Source organism: Branchiostoma lanceolatum, chromosome 4 (assembly GCF_035083965.1).
Source record: "Branchiostoma lanceolatum isolate klBraLanc5 chromosome 4, klBraLanc5.hap2, whole genome shotgun sequence".
Lineage (NCBI taxonomy): Eukaryota > Metazoa > Chordata > Leptocardii > Amphioxiformes > Branchiostomatidae > Branchiostoma > Branchiostoma lanceolatum.
The window spans coordinates 28,239,018-28,262,478 of record NC_089725.1 but is presented as its reverse complement, the minus strand read 5'-3'; the positions used below and the strand labels follow the sequence as shown (position 1 = coordinate 28,262,478).

Sequence of the window (23,461 nt, the reverse complement as noted above, 5' to 3'; positions counted from 1 at the left end):
CTTGTAGCTAGTTTGTAGCCATTTCCTCCGGACTTCAAGTTGCAGGTGTCAACTGTTCTGTGGATTTGTGACTCCTAATGTAGCTGATTACTGGTACTTGTACCCTAGTGAGTATTGTTTTTAATCTGTCTGTCTGTGTGTGTGTGTGTGCGCATGTGTTTCTGACTTACTCACAAGTAGCTGTATGGTGAAGTCTGACATATTTGATTGCCCTCTTCAGAATCTTTTCACCGGGGCTAGTGTAAAAAATACCTCAAGTTGCAAGTGTCAATTTTGATAGTAGGCATAAAATGTCCATACTTTGTGTAGATTTACAGTGAAGAACAGTCCAATGAAATTGTCTGAAGCCAAATGTGCTATTTGCAATTGCATGTATACGTTCATGTTTAATGTCTGTTGTTTGATAAAGATCTATCAAGTAAGTAAGGGTGATGCAAGTTCTTTTGTGCACACAGTGCTGTAAGTTGTTCCAATGAAGATATTCCTATTCTCCAAGCAGATGTTTTGGTCGGGTGGAGTAGTAGTGGTGGGGTTTCTTACGTTGGCCTCCCGTAACCCGACCAAAACCTCTGCTTGGAGAATAAGATATTCCTCAGTGGATGAGATTGTAATTGTAAAAGCAACAGTTGTATATAATGCTGACTGGCGTCAACTTTGTTCTGGACCAAGGAAGCTGATGATATAGAATAGCTTGTTTCAAAGAAGTGCTTTGACTAGTTTGTTGGCATGCTGTACAATGAAGATACGTGTTTTAACAATACAAGGAACAAATAGAGGAGGACCAAGAACTGGTCCAGCTACCTCCCACTGTGAATCTTGGTTTCTTCTGAATCTACTTCCTGAAATTTTTTTCGAAACAATGAATCTGTTGTCACAAGATGAAAGTAATGGGACCAAACAGAAATTGTTGTTTTCATTTCAGTGTTATTTATTTTCGCACCTGTATATTTGTACAAAATAACTTTGATATGAAAATAGTGCTTATAGTTAGGAAGAAAATTTTTTGTCTACGGTAAACCCGAAATATACTTCAAAATTTTAGATTGATTTAGAACACCATGTTTATATAGATACATAGAGCTGTCATTAAATGCAGATATTTACACAATGTCTTTGTCCTAATTTCTATCTTAACATAAGTATAATCAGCATAAAGTCTAGTGTGAATAATCTGGTTGCCTTCGCAAACAATGCAACCCCCCTCACATCACTATCAATGAGAGTACTGTTGACTAAGTACATGTTTATAGTTTGCAGTAAGAATTACATTTGTAGGTTGATATGGACTTCTTCCCTCAAACCCCTGTCACACAGATGACAAGCTCCGGCTATATTTATTGATTGACAAAATCGCCAGAGGGTCAAATGGATTTTTTGCCTGGAAATCTACCACATTGAACAGGGCTTTGTAACCTGTGGTGTCACTCCGATGGTTGAAACTGGGAATATTACTGCCAAAAATGTTATTTAGATCAGGTAGACTCGTTGGCCGATTGATTTTCCCGCTGTGTGCCAGGTGTGTTGAAAGGGCTTGATTTTCTTACATGACAACAAAATCTGGCTACCTAATATATTGTCCGATAAACACGTAAGTTTTTGATACATCAGCCACAGAACTACATTCAGCATTACAGCAATTGAATATAAAATGTCTCAGCACATATCTGAACAATAAAGCCGCCCCAAAGGTACAGTTGATTACAGTGCTATTAATGCCGGAGCAGAAAGCAGGGCCCAAGGAGTGACCCCTAAGCAGTCTGCATTATATTTCATAACGAGTCAGCCAAAGCTAGTGACTTTGACGACAATGATTGTGACATCAAAGTTCTCTGTTACGACCTATACTAGTATAAGTATTTAAGGGTCGCCGTTGTTATGCTGACAATGCCACCAACAATAATGAGTCCGACGATCACCCAGCGACATTTACGGCTAGCACATGCGCCTTGGTTCTGCTCTTCCATAGCCGGCTGAGTCCCCACAGGCACAGCTACTGTGCTGTATGGCCTGCCGCTGGAGTCCCTGCTAGTCGCTGCAGCTGGGGGGTAAGCTTGTTGCTGTTGGGGGTACCCGCCGTACTGGGGGCCAGTCGTTGGGGGATAAGCTGGATTCTGTCGGCCGAAACCTCCGCCATAATCACCACCGGGGTGACGACCCTTTCCGCTGTGATCCATGGGTCCTTGTTGGATCGACATCTTGTAACGTTATCGTTAACTGAAAAAAGTTATGTTTTCAATGTTACCTTTAAGTTGATATTTTTCCAGTACAGTAGAGTACAGTACAGTACATGATTTTCAAAAACTCATGTGTCAAGGTTTCTTATGCAGTAACGTTACCTATTTTACAAAATGCCACATTCCTGATAATCATCGGCCACTAACATGGATGGCTCAATTATGAAGAATGAAATGTTTACAGGGAATTCAATTGTAGGGACTGGATCATTGTCCCTTCCCTACAGGTGTCGGAAGCTCGATACCTGGCGGCAACGTTTGTAACGTGAAACATCAACATGCTTGTCATAATCATAATGAAATGTTATCGGTATGATACAAGAGCTAGCATGGTGTTTCACTGAGATTTCATTGACATAACAAAGTTACATTCTAGCTACCTTTACTTACTTGCTGGTCGTTTGACGCTTGGTCTTAGGGACTCTCAGTCGACCAAGTTCTCGCAATGTGTCGTAGCTGGTTCGTCGGTTCTTCTATCAGGTCCTGTGCGGAAGTGTTGAGGGTGAACTTGGCGATGGCTGATTGTAGCTGCTGATTGTCGCGTTGAGACCGTTCCTCTGAGAAGTGTGTCGCCGGGTTGGCTCTTTTATATTCTTCTCGGAGGTACATAATTTTATCTTTTGTCATATGCAGATATTTTTATCCGATGGATGAGATCAAAACGTATAATTATGATCTAAATATGGCCCACTGAAGTTGTGACGCTTTGCCCAACACGGGCCCTAAGGCTTGCGTCACCCTGGCAACGAACCCGACCTTATGACGTAAACGTGTAAATGAACTATAGTTTGAATTTTGTTGAAACACTGAATCAGATGTTCTTGGGGTCATATTAGGCGTATAAGAGGTAATTTTTCACTCTTACAGTGCGCGTGTCATAAGGTGGCGGGATTATGACAGTTGAGCCCAGCTGACGTTCTCGACATGGCTTCACTGTTTAAAACGAACGGTATTTGTCCATAACACACATAACACACTTCGTTCCCATTGAACGTAGGTAGCGCCTGGAGGTATTAACACCTTTGTTCAATGTTGGGTGGTGTTGTTATCACGGCAGGTCGACCATTATAATTCTTGCCCGGTTACTATCGGTCAGCGGCTGGCATGGAAGTTTCCACAGCATTGTTAAATGCTGGAGGCTCTAAAAAGTTCAAGCTAATGTCCGGTTACTGTCGTTCAATGACTGACAAGTCATGGAAGTTTCCACAGCTGGGCGGCACGAAAAAGTTCAATCCAGCTTGTCCGGTTATGGTCGGTCAATGACGGACAAGTACTCCAATAGATCATTACAGAAGCCATGCACGGCGTACTACTGCAGTTACATGGAGCAAAAGCAATCATCTCTACTCTCCAAGCAGAGGATGGGTTCCGGCAGGTTTTTGACGTGTTTTTAGGCGTTTTTGTCGGCCTTTCTACTTTTTCATTTTTTTTGTCTCTATATTTTGGGTTTATAGAGAAAAAAAATGAAAAAGTAGAAAGGCCGACAAAAACGCCTAAAAACACGTCAAAAACCTGCCGGAACCCATCCTCTGCTTGGAGAGTAATCATCTCATTTGTCTTGGGTGTAGGCTCCGCGACATTCTGCGACATTTCGACTTTCAAAATTTATGTCTTTTACCATTAAATGACTCGCGTCTGAAGATATAGCCTCTACCAGGCTCCACTTGAATCCACAGTAAAAACTGCTCCAAAAGACCACCCTGGGGACCGATAAAATTTTTGTCTCTACGTGTTCATTGTATGATTGAATGAAATTGTTGTATACAAAACAAGACCAACTACGCAATTGGGAGGGGATGCCTTCGAAGCTTCATTTCAACTGGCCCAACATTCAATGATATATATCTGATACTAGTAAAAGAACACTTTTATGATGATATCATACTGTGGACAAATGGTGGAAGGACGTTATTGTTGCTGTTTACTGCTCTCCTCAAAACGGCTGGAGCAAAACACGTCTGGAAAAGGACACTACGAGTGGAATAAACAACCTGCTTGGTATTAATATTCAAATTAGCAGATTCAGACAAGCAATACGATCATTTATAAAACATGTTGGTGACGACTACACTAAAGGTAGTGTCTCATAAAACAAGAACACCTAAACCTATGTTTAGACGCATTCCGTTACGTTCAGACCTTACTGCGCCGCTTTCAACTTATAGACGTTGTGCATGGGTATTTTTTGAAGCAACTGTTAAACTTGAAGATGGCAGAACAATTCTCGGAACCAACGAAGGACACCCTGCAAGACTGTACCGTTTTGAGCAACAAATAAACTATGATTATTTATTGATATCACGTGAAAATCAGCTCCAGACAATCAGCCCCACCCTGTCAATAAAGACTAAATCTAATCTTGTTTGCCACACTGTTCTGCGGATCAGCCACCGAAGCAGGTATCCTACCAGCACGCTGCAGCAACAAAGTGAATCCTGACCTCCCGACAAGAACTGGACAACTGAAGATATTCTGGTGACTGGCAGTCAATGTTGGATCGACTAAAGGTAAGTCTGTTCTGTATTCAGCAGATCTAGAGACACACCATGCACTCCGTAAGCTGTATGTGTCTCTCATGAGGGAGGGAAACCTTAAGTTTGCACATTTGCTACCCATAGACGGAATTGTGTATACCACGGGTAACGTTTAATTTCCCCAATACTGTCAACAAGGTGAATTTGTTTATAGGCAGGGGGTATCATTATGGGAATAGGATCCTATCATATCAGACAATTCCACAAGCGTGATGAAAATCAAATGATATAATTCTTCTCAAGAACACCCTCTTAAGCACCCCAAAGTTTTTGTGACTAGTAAAATGACCGAACAGGATCCAAACGGACCTCATTATGTTTTGCTCACTAACGATATTTTTTTCGGTGAATATTGCATAATGCACATGCATTGCTTTGTCAACGTAAGAGGAATGTGTTCACATGTTAACATGCTCATTATCATGATTTATGCAAGAAAGGTCCGAAATACCACGTCGTATGCTAACGGTACTTTTTTCATTTCCAAACTTTGTCCCACTACATTTCCACCACACCAATGTAGTGATAATATACTGCCTAATATTGAAGTAATTGTGCTTTTAGAAATACTTATTCTTTACAAGCCAAAAATCTCAATGACATGTGAAGAAAACTGCAATGAACACCATTCGGACTTAACACAGGGTGCCCCTACAATATCCACAATATTGTGCCATTCTTCGTAAGAAAGTAAGAGGCATTTGGTTTTGATATCTCGTGCTCTGGACATGCTATGGTTATTATTCTTAAGCGGGAGATAGCTCTTTGGAGGGTAGGTTTGGGCTCCTTGCGACTTGGAACTGCAGGGGGGGCAATTTTGTTCCATACTTTGAAAAAGAATAACTCAAGAAAGAAGGTGTTGACAGATTGTGATTATCATCTCCATGAAAATGGAGATACAGTTTTGGCTGTGTCTTCCAAATTCGGCTGGAAGGCTGGAACAAAAACATCTGTTAAAGGAAACATGGAATAAACAGCCTGCTTGGTATTACAGATTCATTCAATCAACATAATCATTTATAAAAACATGTTGGTGACGACTACGCTAAAGGTAGTGCCTCATAAAACAAGAATACTTAAACCACTGTTTAGACGAATTCGATCATGTTCCCAACTTAATGCACCGCTTTCAACGTTTAGACGTTGTGCATGTATAAATTTTGAAGAATCTTAAAATTTGGAAGATGGCAGAACAATTCCGGGGACCAACAAAGGATATCCTGCAAGACTGTACCATTTTGAGCAACAAGCAAACTATGATTATTTATTAATATCACGTGAAAATCAGCTCCAGACAATCAGCCCCACCCTGTCAATAAGACTAAATCTAATCTTGTTTGCCACACTGCAATGCGGATCGGCCACCGAAGGAGGTATCCTACCAGCACGCTGCAGCAACAAAGTGAATCCTGACCTCCCGACAAGAAAGGGACAACTGAAAATATTCCGACGACTGGCAGTCAAGCTTGGATCGACTTTAAAGGTAAGTTTCTAAGATCTAGAGACACACCATGGCATGTACCTCGCAAGCTGTATATGTCTCTCATGAGGGAGGGAACCTTTGCAGATTTGTTATCGTTGGAAGGAACTGTGAATATCTCGGGGAAGTTTGATTTTGTCCCCAATGCGCACTGTCAACAAGATGTATTTGTCCATAGACACGAGGTATAACTATAAGAATAGGATTTTAGCAGGAAATTCAACGAGAGCTGGTCCAGCATTTCAACAAGCGTGATGAAAATCCAATGAAGTCATTAACACCTTCAAGCACGCCAACATTTTTCTGCGATTAGCAAAATGACCTCATTATGTTTTGTTCAGTAACATCTTCTTTTTCATATTTTTCCATGCAATTATGCATACGTTGCTTTATCAATGTAAAAGGAATATTTTGACATATCAATATGTGAATGTGTACTCATTATCATGATTTATGCCAAAAAGATCTGAAAGACCACGTTTTTAGCTCATGGTACTTTTCTTATTTCCTACATTTTGTCCTTTATATTTCTACAAAATGTGGGGATACTACATTATATTGAAGTAATTGTGCTTCCAAGAATACGTATTCTTTACAACCCAAACATTTCATGTGTTGAAAACTGCAATGGACACCACCATAGTATTGTGCCATTCTCCTTGAAAATAAGGGACATTCCGTTTTGACATCTCGTACTCCGGGCTTGCTATGGTCATGAGTTTTAAGTGGGAGATGCTCTTGGGAGGGCGAGTTAATGGTATAGGTTTGAGGCCCTAGCGGCGTTTTGGAACTGCAGGGGACCAATTTTGTTTCAGACTTTGAAAAAAAAAAAAAACTGAAGACGATTTGACGGATCGCCATTATTTTTGGATATCTTAAGTGATGATTTGAATAGTAATATCTTCTTATGCAAATCAGAATCCCATTAGCATGATTATTGAGGAAAGCCTAGAAATCCCCTGCATTTCAATGTATGATACGGAGAAAGAGAGGAAAATAAACAGTTATCAATAATGCAAATAATTAAGACCTAATTCGCATAATAAGAATATACGATTCCAATTATGGGAATTTAATTCTGGTGGCATTTGGAATTTAGGTAAATGTGGATATTGTCAGGCAAACCAATTCAAATGTTGCCCTCGTTTACTTAATTTTTGAGGAACTGCTACAATAGCCTTTTTGCTGAGATAAGACAACAAATTGTGTTATTTGGGTAGAGATGATGACCAACTGATATGATTTATGATGAGGGCCTTATTTGCATAATCGATGTGAAGCATTTATGATACGTCTCTCGAATCATCATCATCATCATTTGGCCGTGAGGTCTTGGAGCTAATTTGTGAATTTTTTTTCTGGACCATGAGTAAGGTAGAATGACTTCACTTGCACTGTTTTGGGCAGGACAACATGGGAAGGAAGCTGCGACACGTGCTGATTTTCCTTCTCATCCTCCTGAAGGAGCCTGACATGCTAGAGGCTGACTGCGACTGTTCACCATCCCCGCCGATCAGAAATTGCCGATGCTCCGACCTCACCAGTATCCCGACAGGCGTCGTTAAGTTGTATTTGGAAAACAATGGAATAACTAAGATTCATCCAGGTGCGTTTTCAAAACTGCCTGAGCTCCGGACTTTGGCCCTGTCCAACAACCAGATAACTCATATTCACTCTGCCACATTCTCAAAACTACTCAAGCTTCAAAACTTATGGATGTATTACAACCAGATAAGAAACATTCAACCAGGTTCATTCTCAAAACTTACCCAGCTTGATTTCTTGGATCTGTCTTCCAACCAGATAACTAATGTAACGTCTCACACATTCTCAAATCTAACTAAGCTCAGAAAGTTGTTCCTGTCCCACAATAAGTTAACTTATATTGAATCTGGTACATTCTCAAATCTACACAAGCTTGAAATGTTGCATTTGTTCAACAACCAAATATCTAAAATCGAGCCTGGGGCATTCCCTGATCCATCCAGGGTCCGAGGGTTGGAACTGCATGCAAACCAGTTATCTGTCCTTCCCCCGTCTATTCACGGCATGTTGTCAGCACTTTCATATGTACAAATTGACCACAACCCCTGGCAGTGTGACTGTGGGATGGTTCCCTTCAGAATGAAAATGACCGGATCTTCATTATTTGAAGATCAGATGACTTGTGCCCAACCTGCCAGGTTCCAGGGTCGAAAGCTAAAAGATATTAATCCTGAAGACCTGATTTGTAAAGAAACAACCATATCAACACTGCCTGTGGGTATCACATACCCATCTACTTCATCTGCAGGGTCAACATCATCTCCTAATGCAGAAACTCAAAGCACTAATGACACAAAAGCAACTCCTACCACGCTGCCTGCCTCCCAACTGGCAACTGTAAGCAACGGTTCCAAGTTGTTAACAGTTACAAGCACCGTCCCCTCCCATTATCACTGGTACTTCACAAGCAATACTAACTCATCAGTACGTCCTACAGGAAACACATTTGGCACAAAGGCACCACCAATTTCACCTCTCACTTCACACAAACCAGAAAGCAGCATTCCCCATGAATCTACTTTCCCCTTGCCTGTTCTCATTGGCTCTATCTGTGGTTCACTATCTGGTATCGCCCTGATTGGCAGCATCATTCTCACTATCCGATACAATAGGGAGACAAGGCATCCTCCTTCAGGCCCAAATTCTAATGTTGTTAGTACTAGTAGCAACACAAACGCCAGTGGTCATGATCAGACAGGGCAGGGTCTGTCTCATGGTCAGGCCACTCAACCTTTGGATGTCAGAAATCTATCACGCAATGCACTGATAGCTGCCTTACGACCAAATCCTTTGTACACAGATGAGGGGAAACAACCAGTAATGACCAGGTGTCATGATCACCAGTATGAAGACGTGGACACCCAACCTGATCAGACATGGTCTCGCGATCAGGCTACAACTCCTCAATCACTGGATGCTAGCATTCAATCACGCAGTGAACTGCTAGCTGCCTTACGGCCCAATGCTCTGTACCAAGGCGCGAAAACGCAGGGCCCAGCATATACAGAAATAACCAGTGGTCGGTCTCAGGCTACTACTCAATCCAACACAAACAGCACAGCTACTGTAATGACCAGTGGTATTGATCATCAGTATGAAGATATGAGCACCCAACATGATCAGACAGGACAGGATCAGTCTCAGGCCACTACTCAATCCTACACAAACAGCACAGCTACTGAAATATTATCAGAAGATCCAACATCTACAGAAATAACCATTGGTCACGATCGGACAGGGCAGGGCCAGTCTCAATCCTTGGAGGTTACAAATCTAGCATATAACACACAGCTAGCAGCATCACAGTCGAATCCTCTGTACGCAGATGTGGAAACACCAAAAGAACCAACTTCTACAGAAATGACCACTGGTCATGATCAGACAGGGGAGGGCCAGTCTCAGGCTACCGCTCAATCCTTGGAGGTTACAAATCCAACATATAACACACAGTTAGCAGCCTCACAGCTGAATCCTCAGTACGTAGATGTGGAAACACCAAAAGAACAACATCTACAGAGATAAACATTGGTCACGATCAGACAGGGCAGTGCCAGTCTCAGGCTACCATTCAGTCCTTAGATGTTATAAATCTAACATATAACACACAGCTAGCAGCCTTAAAGCCCAATCCTCTGTACACAGATGTGAAAACACCAAAAGACCCAACATCTACAGAAAGGACCAGTGGTCGTGATCAGACATGGCAGTGCCAGTCTCAGGCTACCACTCAGTCCTTAGATGTTATAAATCTAACATATAACACACAGCTAGCAGCATCACAGTCGAATACTCTGTACGCAGATAGAGTAACACTACCAAAAGACACAATATCCACAGAAATGATCATTGGTCATGACCAGACAGGGTAAGGCCAATCTCAGGATACAACTCAATCCTTGGATGTTACAACCCTATCATATTACACAAGGTTATTTGTTTGCGTCTGTGTGGAAGCACCGTGGCACCTTCGGAACCAGGGGGTAGGGTAGGGTAGGGTAACCCCTGCTGAAGGAAAGACCCTGGCTCTCCCAATAGAAAATAAACCTAAAGATGAGCCTCCACCAGAAATTATGTGGAACAAGCACAAGCACACACACACGAACACACTAACACACACACATACACACACACACACACACACACACACACACACACCTGAATGTCTGCTACATTCCATGTGATTAGCATTTTTAGTGGCGGAGGCTTCCTTTGATGACCATAAATCAAAGCTTTAGTTGCTATGCCTACCCCCTTTCTGGTTCGTACAGTATAATATCACTGACCAAGAGGTCCTCCAGTAGTACATGTAAATGAGCGGCAAATTGCTTTGCTAAACAGCATATTTGTAAGGTCACAAAGTCTGGTAGACCAGGCTCTGCTCAGGGCCATGGAACTAGTCATCTTTATGATAGAAACATTTCTGCTTTACTATTTGAATTCAACAGCAAGATTTGCTGTACAAACATTTTCATTGTATTCATGCAACAAAGCTGCAATGGCCTTGGCAGAGATACCAATTATTTAAAGCATATTATAGTATTACAATTACCAGCATTGATATATGGCAATCTGTTTGCTGAAAATAGATCTAGCAGGTATTAGTGTTAAAGTGCGCACATTGTCATTCCTGGATAAATATTTCAACATTATGTACACTAGTAAATACAAAAGTTGCACCTTCGCCAATTACAATGTAAGTGTTCTATACTTTTGTAATACAAAAAGACTTTTTGTAAGTAGTAATGTTTAATGTATTATTCCTCATTGGACAGATATAGATGATTACATTTAATGTCACTCTTTTGACAGTTTTACAGTACTTATAATAACTAGTCTGAATGGATCACAGAAAAGCCTGTAGTGATGATTGTCAGTAGTTGGTGTGATACTTGTCATTTACCGTGTGACGTTAGCTGTGTATATGCATTGGGTAGGAAAGAACATGATAACACAGAATTCTACATTAATTCAGCACATCATGTGTGTATAGATACACAGAACTGTCATTAAAAGCAGGATCTTCTATCCACACGATATCTGAGTCCTAATTCCTAACTTAACATAAGTATATACATACATTATAAGTATATAATGCGCAGTTAAAAGTACACATGGAGGCTGACATGGATTTCTTCCCTCAAATGACTTCATTTCATATATAAGAGCACAATCTGGCTTCAGAGAAAACCTAACTAACATATTTCCCGACAAACACTTGTTTTACAGTCATCACCCTCAGAACTACATTCAGCGTGACAGCAATTAGATACGGAATGCCTTAGTTTATATCCGAGCATAAAGCCTGCCCTTGTAAGATGCTGTATCCCTCTCCAAAATGTTAGAAATACAGCCATCCGCCCTTTTGTGGACAAAACAGGATAGAGGACTTACATAAACGATACATAGACGTATGTCGATAAACAGATACTCGATATCACATCACAGTAAGTCATCCGAATCGGTGCGTTCTTTTTCATACACTTTGCGAATTCTTTTTCAACTCGAAAAATAATTTTGCCACTCGATTTGTTGCCTCAATAAAGGCGGTTATACGCATTATAAGCCCTTATTCCTGCAGGTATGGAGATCGCCGCTGCTACGCAGAGGCCTACGACTATTGCGATACAACAGCGTTTTCCAGTACATTTGCCTTGACCCTGCTCTTCCGTGACCGGCCCCGGAGTGACCCCCGCCCCGGGCACAGCGACCATGCTGAATGCGCCGCCGCCGGAGTCCCTGACAGTCGCTGGGTACTGTCGGGGGTACAAGGCACCCTGGGGACCAGCCGTTGGGGCATAATCCGCTGGCTGCTGTCGGGGGTACACGTCGCCGTGAGGGCCAGTCGCTGGGGGATAGGCTGGATGTTGTCGGCCGGACTTGTCGGTCGCAAATGGGCCGGGCGGTTGCTGAGACGGTTCCTGCGGGTGGTTACTTCTTCCTACCGCGGTATGATACTTCCCACTGTCTGCCATAGGTGTCAGTTGCAGTGTCATCTTGTAACTGAAAGTAGAGACGTTTTCGTACTATGATGTTACCTTCAAGATTAAGCGTAATTTTTTGAGATATCACTGAAAACAATACTTAACTCCTGTATCAGTGTTCTCACCTAACGTACATATCAGAATGCCATATTATTGATAAACATTGATCACAATCATATAGATGATAGATGGGTCAGCTACGTACGATGAGCTTAAGCAAGGAGTTTAAAGGGGGACTTCTTTGGTATAAGTTGATAACCGGGCGAATGACGTATTTAACGTGGTATTAAATTTCAGGGCCTAGGTTATTCACCCACCTTGTTAACCTCTCTTTTACCGATAAAATCAGTGAATCGTCTGTTTTGTACAGCACCAACATTATTCTGGATAATGCAAGAATATGGTGCAAAATTGGTCGAGATTTCATTGACATGACAAAGTTATATTCTAGCTTACCTTTACTTGGTGATCGTTAGACGGTTGTTCAGGCAGTCTCAGTCAACCAAGTTCTCGCGATGTGTCGTAGTTTCTTCGTCGGTTCTTCTATCAGGTCCTGTGCGGAAGTATTGAGGGTGAACTTGGCGATGGCTGATTGTAGCTGCTGGTTGTTGCTTCGAGACTGTTCCTCTGAGAAGTGTGTCGTCGGGTTGGGTCTTTTATATTCTTGTCGGAGGTAGATAATTTTGTATCATGTCAAATGTAGATATTTTCATCCGATGGATGAGATCATAATGAATAATTATGATCTAAATATGGCCCGCTTAAATCGTGACGCTTTTCCCTTCCCGGGCCCTCAGGCTTGCGGTACCCTGGCAACGAACCCGACCTTATGACGTAACCGTGTGCCTGAACTCTGGAGTGAAGTACAATACTTTCAAGGGACATGAATGTATTTGATTAATCTTTTTTACATCAGCTGACGACATCATATCTTTCTTTGTGTGTATAGGTGCTACCAAAATATTCAGGTAATGCAGCTGACGAATATGATTGAGGTAGTTCGATTCCCATGAAAGCGTCGTTCTAGATCGAGATACAATGCTAAATCAGAAAGGTAACGAAACATGGTCTGATAGAAACAAAATGAATTCCATTGTTGAATGTTATTCGGTTCGCATTAGACTTAAAAGACGTAAGGTCAACTTTCATAATTCTGTAATGTATAATATGACAGTCAAACCCAATTGACGTTACATATGCTCGACATGGCTCGACTGTTTAAAACGTACGGTGTTCGTCTGGTAGGTCGACATTACACACTTCGTTAAACCCATTGAACTCAGGTAGCGCCTGAAGGTATTAACACCTTGTTCAATATTGGGTGGTTTTGGCACGGCGGTAGTCTAATCTGAGACTTGCCCGGTTATTGTCGGTCAGTGGTAGACATGTCATGGAAGTTTCCACAGCTGGGAGGCTCGAAAACGTTTATTCTTGCCCGGTTATGGTCGGTCAATGGCTGACAAGTACATTGTACTCCAATAGGTCATTACAGAACTTTGTAGTATGGAGAAAGAGACATTCCGCTACATTCAGCTTCCGCTGCATTCTTAAAGGGCAAACGCCTATCTGAAGACTCAAGAAGTCATTAGAACAAAGCTAGCACAACCTATTTCAGTGGTGACGAGTTTATTTGAGCATATTTGTTGCGAGAAAAATGTCAAAAGATACAACCAAGCAAATGAAATATCCGATTTGCGTAGATATGCAGAAAGGCAGCACTAGTCTAGTGATAATAAATTGTGGCGAAACATGGTGTCAAAATGAAAAAAAGTATAACACTAAACAAATGTAAAGGTAAGCTGTGACAGGCTCGAAGTAGCCATAAAAATGACGTTCGTCTGATTGATATTACACACTTCATTAAACTATTGAATCATGACATAATGGAAGTTCCCATCCCTTTGTTCAGGGTTGGGTGACTCTGCAGGTTGACTTATCTATAAGCTAATACAACAACAATACCCGGTTACTGTCGGTCAGTGGCTGACTAGTCATGACAGTTTCCACAGCCTTGTCTAACGTTGGGTGTCTCGAAGCCTGCCCGGTTATTGTCGGTCAATGACTAAAATTTGTCAAATGCTGGGCGGTGAAAAAGTTCAGGCTTGCCCGGTTATTGTCGGCCAGTGACTCTAAGGGATCATTACATTTCTCATTTGATTTTGGACTAGCATCCACGGCATTCTGCGTTTGCAGTTTATCCAAACCGGAAGTCCTACTGCAGCACCATGGAAAGTCCCCAGGGGGTCCAAAATCTAATCTCGTTTGTTTTATTTTGCCAATAGACCATATAGCTCACTCCTCGACTTCTCGGGTCATGCTGTTAACAGACAAACACAAAGACACAGGCACCCGAAATTCCACAGCTTATTTACAGTTCATTGGGCTGTTTCTTGTGATTCAACACTAGCAGGTTGAATCACGTCAGCAGCGTCCAGTCTGTCTATGTCTAACAAAGCCCTGTGGATTTGGTCTATGTTAGCTGTTGGTGTATTCTTCCTGTACATTTCTAGAACCACCTCTGTTGGGTTGAGCCTGGTCTCAATGTAGCAGATGTCCTGGAAGCACAGCCCCAGTTCGTCAGCCAGCGCCCTCCAGTTGTTCCCAAAGATGGGTGCGGGAGGGTCCAGGAGGATGGAAAGGTGTTGGGTGGTGTTCGGGTCCAGGAGACCACTGCCGCCTGTGCAGAGGAGGGACAACTTGTTTTCTGATATGCATCTAAAAAGACATACTGTGATGTCTAATATGTGGCAATCTCTTAATGCTCTAAATTGTCCAATTGACTTTGTTATGCTGGTAGCCGACTAAACAAAAGTGAGGTGGAAAATAGAAACATACTTTTGTGTTCAGACGTTTTGCTGCTTTCTCCTGTCTTCATCGATTGGACAGCATCCAGTGTCGGTTGCTGTTGGAAAGAAAGGTTGCAGGTTATTCTACCTCATTCGGGGTTGGAAATACAAATGGTCTTCTTGTGTGTTTCTCTACAATTCGCAATGTTTGAAGCCTTCGTGTTGGCAAAAGTAATATACCCCTTGACTCTATCAGAACGGAAGGACCAATACACTAGGTACTCACGTGTTCTCCCAGGTCCACCTCAAAGGTTTTACCTCGGCACATCAAAGTTATTTTATCTCCAGGTCGTGGGAGCTCTTCGTCATGCCCTGCTACCCTCAGGATGTGTGGAGGGCCGAGCTCACTCTCTTCTTCGCGGCTGCAGCTGAAACTGCATGCCGGACATGGAAGTCCCACCGTATAATTTAGGTAAGGGAAGTCCCTGTCTCGGATCTGCTGCAGGTCCTTGTGAAGTCTGGACAGTAGGGAATGAGGACCTCTGTTTGGAGCACACTTGACAGTGACCTGGATCATGTTCTGCATCACGGACTGACACACGAGCTCCATTTTGTAGTAGAAATCATGTCCCTGGTAGAATCTGCCCACATTTCTGTAGACATCTCGGTCAGCACCACGACCAAGGTCATGGGTTCTCTGTGATATTGACAAACATCGGGCAAGCAGACGGAGGAAGATGGCTTCGGGATGGAACTTGTAAAACTTGAAGTAGAGAACCGTGTCCGATTCTGCAGTGTCCCAGAATACGGAAGCATGATAACCTGTTTCCTCTTGCTTGCCTTTCTTGTCCGTGGTCTCATCACTTGTCTCGAGAAGCAAGGGCACGAGATACTGCTCTTTTGAGAACGGACAGAGAATATCATGACTCTCGAACAGTGCGATAGTGTGAAGGAAATTCTCCACCGTCGAATATTTCCATATTCTGCGCAAAGAACTGACGTGAACGATTCCAAGCTCATGATCATCACAATCAAGCTCCACAAGCTCTACCACAAGCTGAACCAAAGCTTTCAGATTCAAGACTACAACATCACCCATGACCTTGACTTCTCCGATTTCGTCGTAAAACTTCAGCATCTGCTCAAAAACTTCTCCCTCGTCTTCTGCCTCAACAACACCTTCCTGTCTCAGCTTGTCGAACAAGGTACGTTTGTCCAGCAGACACATGTCTGTGGAACTGGATTTGTACTTGTTGACGAAGTCACTGACTTTGAGCCACTTAATAGGGATGTGTCTCTTGGATTGGAAGAACGAAGAGGCGACTTCCATGATGTTTCTTTGAAGGAGACGGGCTTGGTCATCGATCGTGACGAAGAGGTATGGAGTTTTCCACGCAGAACACAACATCGCTTTTTTTACCTGGTTTCCCCACAATAGACTGAGTAAACTTGTCATTACTCAGCAATGCCTTGCTTACCTTACTTGACAGAAACTTTCTCCGCTCTACCGGCAAACTGTTTGAGTGTGTTCCTACAACGAAGATGTGAGGATTGGGGTTTTGCACGTGGACTACCACTGATTGGACCCAGTAACAGATACGTCTGATGTAGTCTGCCTCCTGTTCTAATCTTTCCATGTTGAAGACAATCAAATAAATGGCAAGATTCGATAAAAACAGATGGTGTGTGCAGTGATAGACAGCATCTCCAGCAAAGTCAATCAGGGTAAACTTGAGAGGCAAATCTTTGACCTCCTGAAAGGTTTTGATGCTTCTACTAACAAGAAGTGCTGGGTAGCTTCCTATTTCTTGACATGCCCAATACTCTCGTTCCCTTTCTACTTGTGCGATAAGGAATATGGCGACTATGTTTGGCACTATGTAATACGCGTCTTTCCATGTAGATGGCAAAACCATCTGCCAGCCGAAGAACCAGCACAATCCAATACCATGGACAAAACCTATTGGACCCATAAAGATCCGTAATTGAATACCACGTCGAGAGGAACTGCACAATTTTTGGATGTTATGAAAAGTTACATAACCTGTTGCTCCTGTTAAAAAGCCACCAACCAAAGTCAGCACGTACCCCAACGTTTCAGTGGTGTCGCAGGCAACAGTTGTTAGCAGTAACACCAGAGATGCCGGTAGCAAACATCCACTAGATGACGCTACGACGCCACCAAAAGTGGCGGCGACTGTAAGACACAGTGATATATTTACGATTAAGGGAAGACCTGAAGCTAAGTCGTCAAAATGTAGCTGAGAAGGTGAGCACATGAGGCAGAAAGCCAGGGCTATGCCAGGTCTGCCGCCAACAGGAAATGGCGCAACGACGAGAAATGAAATAAGGACTACAGTCACAGCAAACATAACGTACTGGAGGTAGGGGTAGCCAGTCGACTGTTTGTTTCCAAATGCCGAAAAGATATCTAGAAAGCCAGATAAAAAGAAGTCGATACAGATGTGCACTATAGATGCATTGATACCGTATTCTCTAGCGACGTTGAAGGTCTGACCGAAAAGTCCGAAAATCCCTGTCGTTGATAAATATGCAACCCCAAACCCCAACTGAAAACCGACTGACCCCGTAACCATGACAATCACCACAAGTGCCAGTGCATAGTTCAACAACGCAGTCACGGCTGGTCGCGGAAGTTGATTGCCCACGAGCTCAGCCTCTCTCACAATTTCTTTGGCAACATACTCTGCTCGGCCGGTGTCATATTTACTGTAAGGCCCTTCATGTACCATTTTCCAACCTTCATTGACCTTCGTTACCTCCGTTTGTACCAAATCGAACTCAAGTCCTTTCGTCGCTACTTCAGCTGGATCAAACGACTTATCGAGCAGGTGTTTTTCGAGGCTTGTCTTACCGGCTCTGGCATCTCCGAGGAACGAAACGGTGCTGTGTCGGGCTGGTAAACTACCTTCGGTGGCATCTTGTTGAAAGACGTCCCTCACAGCAGAGGAACCTGTCAGCTGAACAGGCAGGAGGAAGCTCAGGTTGACTTCACTATTGATGGTCTGTCTTGTATGACTGGCGAGAAGAGACCTTCTCTGGACCAAACTGTGCGGTAAGGAAAACGAGACCTTATACCACATGTTGTAAGTTGAAACAGAGTGGATCTTAATCCATTCAAATTAGGAACAAACCAAATTATTAAACCTACCAGCATAGCTTACCTCTATGATAGATGGAAGAATGATAACCTTCGACAAGAAGTTTTGCCGAGAATGTGTCTGTGCAAGGAGGTCTATATAAAACCTCCTTGGTCTGTGTGTCTGTTATTGTACACGATAACTCGAGAACGACTGGATGGATTGTCTTGATATTTGGTGTGTCGGTAGGTATTTATAAAATCTCGAGACGATTAGATTTCGCGCCAGATAATTTCATGATTAATGAAGAAAGTTTAAAAAATCCGTTATATTGCATGATAAGACTCTCGAACAAGTGACACCTAACACCTGTCAGTTTTCACATTGAGGCAAATATTTCCCTGCTGGAAGGGCCTGTCTCCAAGGGCCATACGACTAGTTGTCAAAACAGAAAGGTATTCTGGTCTCCTGGTCGCCGACCTTGGTACTGTAGCAGAACATCTTTTTTTAAATGTTTTGCCCTGGACATGCTGTGGTCTTTGTGGAAGTTCGGTGGAGGATACATTTTGATGTAAAGAAGAAGTGGTGCAGACACCCCCAGCAGCTTGCTATGAAACTGCAAGGGCGTTTGTGTAGAAATCGCCATCATTTCAGATAAACTATGCTCACTACAGCCTTCTATGCATCATATAAATCAATGAAACAAGAAATCTAAAAATTTAAAGCTCTCAATATTTCATGGAGGTATGAGCTCTTGCTTTTGGATGCACCCGTTCAAAATGTTTTCTTATGGGATTTTGGGCAACTTTTGTCCCAAAATGTGTACTATGGGACCCTATGTGCTTATGTGAAAGCCAAACGACCTGAAATTTGGGGTAGCTCCCGCGTTAGACATAGGGGATGGGTAACTTGGAAAGTCAATTTTACATGGGGGGGGGGGGCGCAATATTAGGTATTCATTTGCATAATTCATATCTGTCTCCAATCTAGTGACCGTAAGGTCTTCAGATGAAAAGATACAAAAACCGGAAGTTCCAACCACAACGACCCGCTAGGGGCCCAAAAATCTATTAAAGCATTTTCATCATGACTTACCCACATACTAAAACAACCCACCCAGGCGTTCTAGTTAGTGTGTTCACACATGTGCATACACACACGAACACTACCCTAAACACAACCTTCTGACAAAGGTAATTAAAATAGCTGGCCACGCCACATGGAAAAGGACATGTAGATCCTCCGTAACGTATGTGATCGTATACTTACTTGTCTCCTGTTTTGTCTGTCTCACACGACTTTGCCGATTTCCTTATAGTGGCCATTTTGCTGAAGGGTGAAGGGTCAACTGTGATCCACAAACTGGCAACCAGTCTGATGTTATTTAGGCCTCATTTGTCAATTAGGCTTAACCGTTGGGATATGCACTCATGCAGGAAGTTCTTGAACCGAGGCCCACCTTTCCTTTGAGGTCTTCTTCGGGGCCAGATTATTAGGATAGAGGGGAAATGATAGTGTATTTCAGAGGTTATGATAGTGTCGCATTATGCAGTGGATAGTTGAAGTAGAAGCTAGTAAAGCAAACATAAACCAGACCTACAGAACGTGACAGTACAGCTGCCATTTTGTTGTCCTTCGCAAACCCGTGACGTCAGGTTTCTAAAAGTACCTGTTCTGCTTGCCTGCCCATGAATGCCTGGCTCCTTGTTTACACAGATCAGGTTTCTGACTACACCTGTAGAATGTACCACTGGAGTCTCCGGGTCTTTTAAAGTACATCAGAACTAGAGTTCCATGACCTCATACCTCTGCCAAATGATGTTTCGCAAGTAACCTTATGCTTATCATGTAAATATGTTCCACATTTGCATAATTCATAACACAAATAACATCGGCCGAAGTATGGAAGTCGGATCGCAGTAAATACGGCTATTGAAGCATTTCCCCATAATGTCTGTAAATGAGCCCTTCATTTGCATGATTTATGTCAGATATTACTTGACTTCCAAATGCCAGAAGAATGTTATTTACCTCCATGGAAATTTCCATCATTTACTAGCTACTTGAAAAAGCATTATGCTTCACCTCAAGTGAGGATGACTGCTTTCCTTCTTTTTTACTTTTTTTTTACCACGATGGAAATATAGTATTTTTTCATTAATTATGCAAATTAGGTCGTTTGTATGATTGATATCTATCGATATTTCTTTCTCAATTACATGCCATGTGTTTGAAAGTTCTATTATGCAATGCAGCGGACCCATAAACTTTACAAATTTGCGTAGAGGACAAAAGAGACTCAGGAGCTAATATAATGAATGAATGAATAATGAATGAAGACCTTTATTGTACACAATCATATACCCACTGTGTTAAGTACAGGTCACTACAAAAGAATAGTAAACGGATACAAATGTATACATTGTCAAATTACTACAAGAATTATATATATATAAATTACATGGATTCGACTTCTCGTATATATAGGTTGCGGAGAGTACTCTCCAAGTAGAGGTTGTGGAAATTGTGACTTTATCATATGCCAATGCTAGGGGAGGTCTGACAAAAACGAGGCATATGATATTCTAAGAAGATCACAATTTCCCCAATAACCTCTGCTTGGAGAGTTAACCAAGTGTCAACAGTGTCATAGCTGCTGTATCAGTTGTGACACTGCTTCAGTTCCGGTTATATTATATACAGTTGCAGTTCCAGGTGGCAGTTATGTTACGGCTACGTTACAGCTGCTATTTTCAGCATATTTTTTTTCTTAGATTGTATATTAGTACAGAGCAACTTTGATATCAAAATACATGTAGAGCTCATCGGTTTATTAAGGAACGTTTCATTTATCTATCTATGTATCGATTACTCCAGGTATGTGGTCCATATCAACCCATTTAAAACAAAATTCAAATGTGGCTATGACTATTTTAACTAGTTTCAACTGTGCTCTATCCCTTAATCATTCTTCAAAATGTAGAGCGCTATGACTGTTTGTATAAATAGAAAGAGCTGTCATTAAACGTAAGATTCTACATAATGTCCGAGTCCTAAAACTGTGGGTGTACTTAAGTATGTAGCAAACAGTTTACAATAAAAGTATTTGTCAAGTACAAAAAGTGGTTGTTGCTTTCTTTCCTGAAAGGACCTGATCATAACTTTCATTCCGAATCTGACTACAGTATACAGAACACCTAAATCATTGTACAATATTCAAGTTTTTAACTTATCAGTAACTTATCAACTACTTTGACTGAATAATGTGGATGGTATTATGCCAGAAATCTGTTACCACCAACTGTCCGTGTGGTGCCATGGCATGGCATAGCTGTATCTGTAGTGACGTGTTTAAGGAATCTCCACGCGGCTGTTTCCACTGTCTGCTACGATGATGTTACCTGCCTTGTCTGTGCAAACGCCTCTGGGACTCTTCAGCTGACCGTGACGACTTCCCCATCCTCCAAACTTGAACAGGAACTGTCTATCTTCACTGAACACATAGACACAGTGATTCCCACAGTCTGACACAAGAATGTTACCTTCCCTGTCTACAGTTACGTGCTTTAGAGACTTCATGGAGGCGTTCTGCTGCCAGAATAGGGAGGTAAACCAGTCCATCCATGTTCCATCCTCAGCGTTCACTGGTGTGCCATCTGGCCTCAACACATAACACTTCACCACGTTGTGTGCTTCTGTATCCAGTCGTTTTTTTATAGAGGATTTAGTTCCTTCTGGTATCCACGGCAACCCCATGGTCACGTTCCGTCTCCTGTAGGTAAGTCTTCCTCAGTATTCTGCCCTGTTTGGTGTACTGTACAAGAAACTCTGCGCCAGGTTCGATTATCCTCCCCACCACCCACGGGTTCCCCTCTCCGTCCAAGGCCACATCAGATGGGGACATCTCCTTTTGTACCCCTGGCACTTCTGTTGGGAACTGGTGGACAAATACTCCCTGCAGAGTTATGATGTGGATTCTCTGTGTCCAATAGCTTGCTACAAAGACGTCCCCTTCTTCTGACACTGCCACACCAACAGGGCCGCCAAATTTCCCTGTTTTACGGCTGTCAGATTCTGGGCCACTTAGTTTCTGTATCATCTGATTGTAGTCCTGAGTGATGCTGCTGTCTGTTGTTTCTGTTCCTTCAGTTCCTTTTCTGTCTCTCGCAGACTCTTGATGAAACTGCCACAATGTTCTAGTATGTCCCTCCCCTCATCAAGAAGTGCTTTAACCGAAGCCCTTCTTTCCCGTGAGGCCTTTTTCAGGGTTATAGTGACATGATCACTGTGCATTTCATCCAAACAGTCATCACAAACCGGCACGTTACACTGCTTACAGTATAGTTTAAATTCCTCTGAGGGGTGGAAGCTGCACTTTTTCCCAGACGGTGGATGTTCCTTTCTTCCCCCCGAAAGTGTCCACTGCCCTTGGAGCCTTTCAGATAGACTTTTAAACAGACGATTGTCAGGCGGCAAGCCTGCCACACCCTGCTTCGTAAGCCTGACCTGCTGACGGCAGTTTGGGCACTGGAATCTCTTCTTACCTCTCGTGTAGTCCTGTAGGCAGTCCTGACAGAAGGTGTGCTGACAGGGCAGTACCTTAGGCCTGGTACACTGCTCCAGGCAGATGCTGCAGGACAGTTCTTCAGAGATCTGTTCCCCCAAACTTGTTGATGCAGCCGCCATGACTCAACTTCCCGCTAACGTGCCAGCCGCGTACAAACTCATTACCCCGAGGCTTTAGTCATTGTTTGTTGTGGGCTCGTCGCGGATTCTTGGGATAGAGGGGAAAGGCAATTCAGCCGGTATGACATAAAAGTTTTTCATTATGCAGTGGATTATTTCCGGTATTTCAGGTATATCAAACTACTATTGCATTATGCAGTGGATGGCTGAAATAGACACTAGTCACATCTACAGAAACAAATGGATTTGTTCCCAAACTTGACAGTGCGGCAGCCTTTTGAAACCTATGACTTCAGATTTCCATGGTTACAGTTCTGCTAGCCTGCTTAAGAATGCAGGGTGTTTTAACTGGCTGAGACTTGATTACACAGATCAGGTTTCAGAATTTACCAAACTTCTCCTGATGTACTGTGAATGCATTTAAGTTCGCGTGGTTTTTATTTCGCGCTAATGCGAAAATGGAGTGTTTGCGGTGGTTGTAAGTTCGCGGCAATGCTATAGTTACATACTGCTACAGTGTCAGACAAAAATGTTCGCGAACATAAAACCACCGCGAACATTTATGCATTTACAGTATACGGTATGGTCATTTGGCAGAAACACATCATAACAAG

The 23,461-nt window shown here is 42.6% G+C and overlaps 3 protein-coding genes and 1 long non-coding RNA gene across 5 annotated transcripts; 1 reads left to right on the top strand and 3 right to left on the bottom strand.

Moving 5' to 3' along the window:
• Window positions 1–912: 912 nt before the first annotated feature.
• Window positions 913–2,962, bottom strand: LOC136433852 (uncharacterized). Its single transcript, XR_010755666.1, has 2 exons — window positions 2,625–2,962; window positions 913–2,214 (listed from the first exon to the last, which is right to left on the bottom strand). It is a non-coding gene; the product is annotated as an uncharacterized lncRNA (long non-coding RNA).
• A 1,659-nt stretch (window positions 2,963–4,621) lies between these two features.
• LOC136433848 (uncharacterized) lies at window positions 4,622–11,383 on the top strand. 2 transcript variants are annotated; one of them, XM_066426401.1, is made up of 3 exons: window positions 4,622–4,741; window positions 6,139–6,251; window positions 7,656–11,383. In XM_066426401.1, exon 3 carries the CDS (start codon window positions 7,662–7,664, stop codon window positions 9,813–9,815), a length of 2,154 nt encoding a protein of 717 aa, XP_066282498.1. In that variant the 5' UTR covers window positions 4,622–4,741; window positions 6,139–6,251; window positions 7,656–7,661; the 3' UTR covers window positions 9,816–11,383. The 2 variants fall into 2 exon arrangements, with proteins under 2 accessions (XP_066282498.1, XP_066282497.1); XM_066426400.1 differs by lacking the exon at window positions 4,622–4,741 and having other exon boundaries at window positions 4,752–6,251.
• A 2,298-nt stretch (window positions 11,384–13,681) lies between these two features.
• LOC136433847 (uncharacterized) lies at window positions 13,682–19,806 on the bottom strand. The gene is made up of 4 exons (XM_066426399.1): window positions 19,431–19,806; window positions 15,347–18,129; window positions 15,110–15,176; window positions 13,682–14,951 (listed from the first exon to the last, which is right to left on the bottom strand). The coding sequence occupies exons 2-4, from the start codon at window positions 16,514–16,516 to the stop codon at window positions 14,650–14,652; spliced, it is 1,539 nt and encodes a 512-aa protein (XP_066282496.1). The 5' UTR covers window positions 16,517–18,129; window positions 19,431–19,806; the 3' UTR covers window positions 13,682–14,649.
• A 1,706-nt stretch (window positions 19,807–21,512) lies between these two features.
• Window positions 21,513–22,847, bottom strand: LOC136432018 (uncharacterized). The gene is made up of 3 exons (XM_066423032.1): window positions 22,668–22,847; window positions 21,924–22,116; window positions 21,513–21,817 (listed from the first exon to the last, which is right to left on the bottom strand). The coding sequence occupies exons 1-3, from the start codon at window positions 22,845–22,847 to the stop codon at window positions 21,513–21,515; spliced, it is 678 nt and encodes a 225-aa protein (XP_066279129.1).
• Window positions 22,848–23,461: the final 614 nt, after the last annotated feature.